We start from the raw sequence: 9,555 nt of genomic DNA on the forward strand, positions 1-9,555 counted from the left end.
ATCACTGATGTTCTTTCCTCCCTATTCCTTCTTCCAAACCTGTAAATTCTCAGTTTCCCCCAATAGGACATTGATGGCCAAGGTTCAGACCTAACTTTGGCCTCTCTGTCCATGCGTTCTATACCTCAGGCAGATGAACCTGGCGCTTAGTGACTCTCATTCTCTCTTCTCCTCACAGGGTGGAGAACATGTCTATGCGACTGGAAGAAGTCAATGAGAGGGAGCACTGCATGAAGGCTTCACTCCAGACTGTGGACATCAGGCTGGCGCAACTCGAGGACCTCATTGGGCGCATGGCCACTGCCCTGGAGCGTCTAACAGGTCTAGAGCGAGCTGAGTCCAACAAAATCCGCTCTCGAACCTCCTCAGACTGCACAGATGCAGCCTACATTGTCCGCCAGAGCAGCTTCAACAGCCAGGAGGGGAATACCTTCAAGCTCCAAGAGAGTATAGACCCTGCAGGTGAGGAGACCATGTCCCCAACTTCTCCAACCCTAATGCCCCGTATGCGAAGCCATTCTTTCTATTCAGTCAATATGAAAGACAAAGGTGGTATAGAAAAGTTGGAAAGTCTTTTTAAAGACAGGTCCCTGAGCCTACACCGGGCTACTAGTTCCCACTCTGTAGCAAATGAATCCAAAGCTCCTGTAGCCCCTGCAAATACTTTGGCCATTGTTCCCGATTCAAGAAGACCATCATCATGTATTGACATTTATGTCTCTGCCATGGATGAGCTGCACTGTGATATAGACCCTCTGGACAATTCCATGAATATCCTTGGGCTGGGTGAACCAAGCTTTTTGGCTCAAGTACCTTCCACAGCTCCTTCAAGTAGTGCCTATGCAACTCTCGCACACACAGACAGACCTCCAAGCCGGAGCATTGATTTCGAGGACATCACCTCCATGGACACTAGATCTTTTTCCTCAGACTACACCCAACTCCCAGAGTGCCAAAACCCCTGGGACACTGACCCTCCAATGTACCACACCATCGAGCGTTCCAAAAGTAGCCGCTACCTAGCCACCACACCCTTTCTTCTAGACGAGCCTCCCATCGTGAAATCTCATAGCTTTATGTTTTCCCCTTTGAGGAGCTATTACGCCAACTTCGGGGTGCCCATGAAAACAGCAGAATACACAAGTATTACAGACTGTATTGATACAAGATGTGTCAACGCCCCTCAAGCAATCGCTGATAGAGCCACCTTCCCGGGAGGTCTTGGAGGCAAAGTGGAAGACTCATCTTGCTGCCATCCTGAGCGAGAAGCAGAACTGAGTCATCCCAGCTCTGACATGGAGGAGAATGAGGCTAAAGGCCGGAGAGCCGCCCTCGCAGTACCCTCCCAAGAGGGTGATAACTCAGACAGAACACTGTCCAACAACATCATGGTTCCCAAGATAGAGCGCGCCAACAGTTACTCAGCAGAGGAGCCAAGCGCACCCTATGCACATACCAGGAAGAGCTTCTCCATCAGCGACAAACTCGACAGGCAGCGGAACACAGCAAGTCTGCGAAATCCCTTCCAGAGGAGTAAGTCCTCCAAGCCAGAAGGCCGGGCGGACAGCCTGTCCATGAGGAGACTGTCCAGAACATCTGCTTTCCATAGCTTTGAAAGCAAGCACAACTAAACCTTCCTAATAAGCATTGCAGGAGGCTCAAGAATCCAGTCCCAAAATTCTCCCCAAACTCCACCTGTTCCCCTTCCTTGAAACATACCTACTTTATTCTTAGATGAGCAAAACAAGCAATGCCTCGGAGGTGTTAACTCTAAGGTGACTTCTGGGCCACAGATCAAAGAGGCATTTGCTCTGGTCCAGTGCCAAACACAGGAGATATAAATCATGCTGACACTTGCTGGGTAGGGAGGGGGAAGAAAGGGAGAAGAAGGGTTGAAATGAATGTGTATCACTAGTTCATGTCAGAAAGCCTTGAGCTCTGGGAATGAAGGGGCTTCATGCATTCTCCGTGCCAGGAGGCATCTTTCACATTTCTGACCATAATCAAGAGTTTTAGGATGCAGGGCTAAATTGCAAAATGAAATGAAATAAAGTAGCCAGCATACAAATGAGATATTCTAAACTTCAATTCTGTTTTCTTTTCACATTGGCTCCATCACTGGTGACTGATGAAGAGCATCCTTTTTATTCAGTATAAGCCGGCAGCAAGCAGTTCTACCTAACGTCCCACATCCTTCTCATGCCAACACTTCTGTAATTGATCATTATACAGAAAAAACAAGGTAACAGTCATAGTTCACCTGTCTCTTATATATTCACTTCTGGTGCCACAACTGTTTATCTTTTTTGAAGAAAATAAGGGAAAAGAAATGCCTTTTTATATTGCAAGCGAAATGAAAGAAGAATTGATGGTAAAAACAAAGGTCAAGTGGCCTATTATATACAGTGGGCATTCAAGTCTGGTCGAGCACACACAGGATGAATGTAATTAAAATAATTTTCTATTTTTTAAATTTATTTTGTATCTCACCTGTCATCAATGAATTCGCTCACTGAATATATAATAGTGAACTAACAAAGAATATAGTGGGCAGATCTCACCTGAAATTGCCACATGGGATATCACTGTATCTTACTACCTGTGTCATGTGTTATGCTGCTGTGTGATCTCCCTCATTTGAGTGACTCCACCATGTCTTCTGAACATCTCTAAGATGTCACTGCCAACTTTTCACACCACTCATCACATGACCATTTTGTATATGAATATCTGGTGGATAATTTCATACCTAGAGTTTTGCCATTTAACCTGAGCTCAGCATAAATTTAATTGGAGTTTTTCAAGGGCTGGTATCTTTTTTTATGGAAATGTTCCAAAGTACTTTTTAAGAACGTTTCAAACCATAAATAACCTTAGAATTGACTGGAAGTTTGGTATCAACCCAAAGCCATCAGTTGCAAACATGCCATGAATTTTTTTTCTATACAGAGCTATAAAAAAGATACAGTAGACTAAAATAGAAAGCAAATAAACTATGTAAAGAGTTCTGTAGTATATGCTGCCTATATACATATATATGCATTTACAGAGAGACATGTTATATATAGTATATAAAAAGCATATATAGCTTTCTTAAGAGGCTTGGACTTTTCTATCACCTTGAGGTATAACCAGAATTTTTAATATCCAAGGAATTTCATCAAAAGAATTCATAATATTTTGACAGATGTTGAGATTATGATTTTTTTAAATCCCTGTAACTTTAACTTTTTTTTATACCCAACTGGAGTTGTCAAAAATGACTTGCTACCTGACTCTGCCCCCCCCCTTTTTGTCCAAAAGCAGTCATTATCATGACATCTCAGTTACTCTGGTTTCTCCTGCACAAAGTGATTGTACCAAGTACAATATGAACAGTCATAATACTAAACCAGATGTAGACTCTAGAATATAGGTATACATGCTTCTAGATAAGAATCTGGATTTGAAGTGGAATAATGAAATTTGATCCTTAAATCTTTGGATTTCTATTTGGATCACTGATTTAAAAGAAGAAGAAGAATATCTTGAAGAAAAATTTCTTCAATTTTTGTTCTCTAATATTTCTGGCCCAAAACAAAACCTGGTTCTTTTATTTAATTGTAGTTGTGAACTCCAAATTTCTCATTATCTGAAACCAAGTAAATACTTTGACAAAACCTCTAGCATTTAAATACTTAAAAAACAAAACTCTGAGTATGGAAATAGTGAAGAGGCCACACATAAAGAATTAAGGAATTCCTTTTTCACTCCTTGGTATGTAGGTGAATCAGAAACAAGCAACCAGAGTCCCTTGTATGTAATTGTTCTAAGAAATACTCTTTTTTTTATAACCCAAATTGGATATTTCTCCCTCAGCAAACATGTATTTTTGTACAAAATAAATTCAAACATGGTCTGAATTGCCCTGAAGCTTCCTTGAGTCATGAAGATATATGAGGATCTGGTGAAAGCTCTGGGTTCTCTCCCCAGAAAAAAAAAAAAAGTAAATACATGGAAAGTTGCAATATAACTTAAAGGGTTCCTGTACCCCTGGTTCCATATTGATTGATAATGAGGAAGAGGAATCTTGTTTGTTTATAATCAGTTGTAATAGGCACTTTACATTTTGAGACCAATTCTCTGTGATTCTCAGGAAGGTCAAGTCTCAGCACCAGAGTTAGAACGAAGTTTTTGTTATTTTTTGTTCCTTAGATTAGATTTTGCTAGTTTGACATGCTTACACTCTAACGTATTGATAATTTTCAAGTATGGAGCCCACTGGCAAAGCCAGAAGGCTCTCTGAGAGAGTCTGTAGGGGAATCAAGAAGGAGGTGATACCCTTGCTCTTTGACCACAGAGCAGGACATCACAGCACCCCCGGGGCCTTATTCTGGACCAAATTGAAAGTGAGGGAAAGAAATTATGAGCCCAGGTGTTTCCATTCATCACTATATCTGGAGAGAACAGAACAGGACCTGAGAAACAAAGTACTTAACAGTCCTGACCTTGCAACTACCTGTTTTTGTTGTTTTGTTGTTGTTGTGCATGAGAATAAAATTCTTACATCTTTTGTGATATGTGTGAAATTTATAAGCCAAATTTAAATGACTTTAAACACAGACTGTGTAACTTTCATGAGCCATTTCTTTCCTGTGCGCATACGTGTGTGTTATGTTTCAATCCATTTCCCTCTATTTCTGGATCCTCTGCACACTGACATGACATCGATTATGTGGCCTTGTACAGTCAGCTTGTGTGCAGCTCATTTATTCCCCACATCCCTGATCAAGGGACGTTAATTACCTGTCTCTGTGAATTAAGCAGCTCGTGAGCAGCAAGTTATTGAGGAACATAAATAAAGTCATAGAGAACTCAAGGAAGTACTAGCTTTGGTTTAATCATCTGCTTCTAAGGTGCCAATTTTTATAGACTACTTTATGTAATGATTCATTCTAAATTGCTTGGTCCTTTTGAAGAAAAAAAAATTAAGAATGTTTTATGAAAATGACCGCGGAGATTTCCTGTTTAATCAACATCCCTTATATTGATCGTGGGACGTGCCCTCCTTAATGGGTTTGGATGAGGAGCTGGAAAGCCTATGGATTACTAACACAGAGAGTTTGTGTGTTTCTCCAAGCCAGGCGGTGTGTTCGCGGTCAGAATGCTGCACTTTACTGAACTAGATTTTCTTTTTTAAGTCTAGGCTTCTAGGTCTAACATTTAGCACTTTGACGGTTGCCCCTTGAAAACATATATGTGAGAATAATCAAATGGGAAAACTGTACTTGTAAACACATAATATGTGTTTCTTCTGAATGTTTCAAATGTATTTTAAAAGATGGTTTCTATAGATAATACTATGGTAGATAACTGGATAGTACATTTATTCTACTTTTTGAGGCTGTACAGTCTAATCTTCCTGAATGTTTGAGCTGTTTAACTTCTTTAATGATAATAAATATTATCCAGTCATCCATCATGATATATCTATAGGCTATGCCATTCAGTGTGTTGGGCAATGTGTATTATAAAACACATATAAACATATATGTAACCCATGTTTAAGCCAGCATAGTTGTAGCATGTGGTTGTATTAATGAACGTTACAGGACAGCTTTATAATCATTTACGAATCTGTAACATTCAATAAAGAAGCACATGTTGCAAGGATTAATTATGTCCCCAATTCTGTGTTATTCAGCATCCTCGTGAAATGGGCTCTTTTGTTCCTGATCTGCTTTATGTTTTCCACTTTCCTGTAGACCACTGTAAAATATCTGTACAAGCTGATGTACATCTTCTAACCAGCCCTGCGAGTTGTGGTAGACAAGTTGTGATTTTGTGAAAGATGAACTGGCATGTTATGCAAAAGACTATCTTACAAACGAACTTAAAGTAATATTTTAAAATCCAGTTTAATTAGCTGTTTGTTTACAGCTGCTGACCCACCGTGGAAGCAGTGTACAGTATTTTATAAATATGCTCATTTAGTAACACTACAATGTTTGTTTCTAGATAAAGTGATGCTAATGTGTAGGTGGTAATATACTTATTCTAGATATTGCATTAACTCACTCTTCTTTAACAATAGCAATGTGACTTAAATGAAGTAATCCTGCTCCAAACCCAGTCTTAATTTTGTGGCAACAAAATGCATGCACTGTTTTATGTTTCTTTTGACTTTTTAAAGGCATTTAACATTTTACTCTTGCCTGCTGTGACCCTTAAGCCAGTTAGGAACTCACTCAAATTGTTGGGCTTCTTACATTGTTTGCAGATTATGTTCAAGTTTTAAAAATTAAAAACAAAAAAAGTAACCAAGGGGTTTTTTATCATTTTTTTAAAGCTCTGAACAAATAATATGAAACAAAGTATGAATAACAGGCTGTATAGCTATGGGACCCGGAGATGGCTAGCCAATACCACTTGGGTCTACTAAGGTCTAGGTGTTGGTGCATCTGTGATATATAAAAGACACTTTTCCGATTCTTCAGGGCCACTGGGTAAAAATTGCTAAACCAGAGATAAGAGTGAGAAGTCCACTGATGACAGTGCAAAAAATCCACAGATCATTATGAATGAGTGGTCCAGTTGTATGACTTCCCTCCTACCTGGTGGCTTTTCTCTTATAGGTGAGCCTGCCCTGGGGGGGGGGGGGGAGAGATGGGTGACTGGTTATCTGATTGAGTGACTCTGAAGAGTTTGCCCTTGAAAGAAATAGTTATTTCATCATTAGAAGCCATTCAACAGCTGGAAAATAGAGGAGCCAATCTGAAGTCTTATAAATAACTGCTCCTTAAGAGTAGAGGAAACTTTTCTCTTAGCCTGCACTAGCCTAAGCTTTCTCTTCTCTCTACATCACAGCCCCTCTCTCTCATATTAGAGTCAACTGAAGGAGGGGTTGGTTCTGATGTAAAGAAAATAAGATCTTTTTTCCTTTCCTTTCCTTTTTTTTTAAATTCATTTGAGAAGGCAGTTGTGTTACTTTTATCATCTGATGTATCCCTTGCACTGATCACTGCAAATGAAATCAAGACATGACAAATTTCTACATACTGTCTAAGGAAGGATTTTAGAGGCCGAGCAAACTACATGGCAATAAGAGTGAGGTGAACTTCCCTTCTGGCCACTGCCTATTTACACAAAGTTTGGAAAAGGACATGTCCTTAGCCTTTTGAAGAACATCAACACCAAACTTGACCCAGGCCTTGCTCTGGTGCAGGCAAGCTACTAAGAGCTGAGACCCAGTGGAAGTTCAGCCTCATGTCTGGGTGAAAGCTTCTTCACCCCCATGACTTTCTTCCTTTCTCTTAGTCCAACACAAGATTCTTTTGTGGCCATACTACAGACCCTGGCTTCCATTACCTCAATACCACATGGACTTTGGCACAGTAAGCTGGAAGATGGCTACTTAGAAAAAGCCAAACATTAAGACATTGTTCTAGCCCTGATCTTCCCACTAACTTTGCCTCCTCCCCAAATTCTACCCAACACAACCAACTTGGCTGGTGTTTACATCAGCCACGACCAATTCTTTGCCTGTCTAAATCCCAAAAGTGTCCTTCACATCTCCACCCCAGCTTCCCACATATCATCAGAACCAGCCATCTGCATCTAGAGTGTGGGCTTGAAGAGTCAAGTTGGTGGAGGGGCTGGATGTGGAACACAAATGTGTTGATGTGTCCACTAGACTGGTGAGCAACAACAGGAAGAAGTAGGGTTGATAGGACATGAGAGAATGCATGTCCCACTACAAAGATGTTCACATTCAGATTTGCAAACACTGTGTTAGCCAAATAAGTATACCTGCCAGTAGCATTCGGTCCCAAAGGTAAATCTTGGGACCTCTGATTTAGAGTCAACAGGGATCACGTTTTGATTCTAATTCAGTGAGTGTATACATGAAACACACTGAGAATTGAGGTAGGGAAAAGAAAGTCACCCTATTCAAGGGCATCCTGTTCTCCTGAATGATATATATCACATCATTCTGGACCCAAATGCAGGATCTTCGTGAAGGGAATCCAGAAGAAGAATACCATAGCATTCTGTCAGGCCTCTCAGCTTCCTGTCACTACAGCATCTGACTTGAGTATATATTGCTGCCCCTGTTGCGTGAAACAGTATGTGCAGTGACTGTCCCCATAGCCTTTCATAACATAGAATTTAAACTCTCATTTGTAAATGTTCTAACCATAGTTTGTAATGGAGAAAATTATTGAAATATCATTTTTAAATGCATTCCTATAAATAAAACAATTTTGAAATTGGGTTTCTTAAATATATAATATATACAACTTTCCTTCTTTATGTATGGATAAGCAGTGGCTTACATATCTATCAATATTATAAATATATATGAATTCTTAGAGGAATTGTTCTTTTTCAAAGGTCTATTATTGGATTCACAATGCACTTTGAGCTTGTTTGTTTAGGTATATAATTTGAAGCAGAAGTTGGCAGATAACACAGGAAATACTTTCTGAAATTTCTGTAACACATGTTTTGCAATAAAAAAAGAGAAACCTCAGTAGTTCAAAATATGATTTGGACTTCCTTGTGCATTTATTTGCCGCCATTTGATCTCTACCATCCCCATGCCAAGAACCATTGGGATGCACAGAGATAATTGCTTAGAGCCCCATAAATACAGGTTGCAAACTGGTGGCCCATGGTCATATCTAGCCAGCAGAGAAGGGGTGTTGGTAGGCAGCACAGTGTTGTTTAAAATTTTTAAAGATTTTAAAATTGATAGAATTCCCATCTAATTCTATACTTCTGTCTTCTCTTGAACAATCTGAAGATCCAGTGACATGAGACCTGTATTCCCACATGACAATAAACATCTAAATCATGGTATCTTGGTTGCCTTTTTAAAAGGAGTGTGTGATCTCTGATATACCACAGTCCCCACCACTCCCTCTGTCTGTAACATATGGTCCCCTTCACTCATTAATATTACCTAGAAAGCCCGATAAGCATGGAGTATTGGACCCCTACAGTGGGGAATATAAAAAGGCAATAGCAGCTCTAGAATTTCTGAGCAGGAAAAGCTTAAGGGTAGAAATTCGCCTGGATGAGAGAGACAGGAGGAACTTGTCTTCACACTAGTGGTGCAGCAGCTGTTCTTCCCCAATCCATTTTACAGTACACTCTTAAGAGCTTTAATTGGACTGGCCTTGAGAAAGCTGAGGGCTGGGAGAAAGGGGCTCCAGCCCACCCCTCACTAAGTGACTCTGATTGCAGCTCCTGCCAAAAAAATAAGCAATGGTCCTTGAGTATACAAATATTTTAATTTCAAAGAACAATGGGAAGAAAAATGTAAAACATGTATACATGCAGTTTTTTATTAAAAAAAAACAACATTTGTTGAGTTCCAGGAGTACCAGTGGTGTGCCGGTCGTGTGTCAAGGTAAGTAAAGTGGCAAAGTCCCTGCTATGTGGAATTTTAAATCTAGCTGTAATTAAAAGTAATTATATACAGTTTTGTAATTACCATCTAGTTGTCTAAGAAATAGAATATGAAAAAGAAGAATTTAGAGGTTCAGAGGGGTGACAGTGCTGCGTCTCAGG

At 39.9% G+C, this 9,555-nt stretch overlaps 1 protein-coding gene across 6 annotated transcripts in view; it reads left to right on the forward strand.

Annotated features, from left to right (window-relative positions):
• Positions 1-5,652, forward strand: part of TRPM3 (transient receptor potential cation channel subfamily M member 3) — a 542,782-nt gene extending 537,130 nt beyond the window's left edge. For 4 of the 6 annotated variants that reach the window (XM_066257103.1, XM_066257105.1, XM_066257106.1 and 1 more), the window contains one exon: positions 179-5,652. In XM_066257103.1, the coding sequence (XP_066113200.1) occupies positions 179-1,631 (1,453 nt within the window). In that variant the 3' untranslated portion in view covers positions 1,632-5,652. The remainder of the gene's footprint in view (positions 1-178) is intronic. The other 2 variants (XM_066257107.1, XM_066257108.1) reach the window with 1 other exon arrangement.
• Positions 5,653-9,555: the final 3,903 nt, after the last annotated feature.

The sequence above is a fragment of the Saccopteryx bilineata genome, chromosome 2, assembly GCF_036850765.1.
Source record: "Saccopteryx bilineata isolate mSacBil1 chromosome 2, mSacBil1_pri_phased_curated, whole genome shotgun sequence".
Lineage (NCBI taxonomy): Eukaryota > Metazoa > Chordata > Mammalia > Chiroptera > Emballonuridae > Saccopteryx > Saccopteryx bilineata.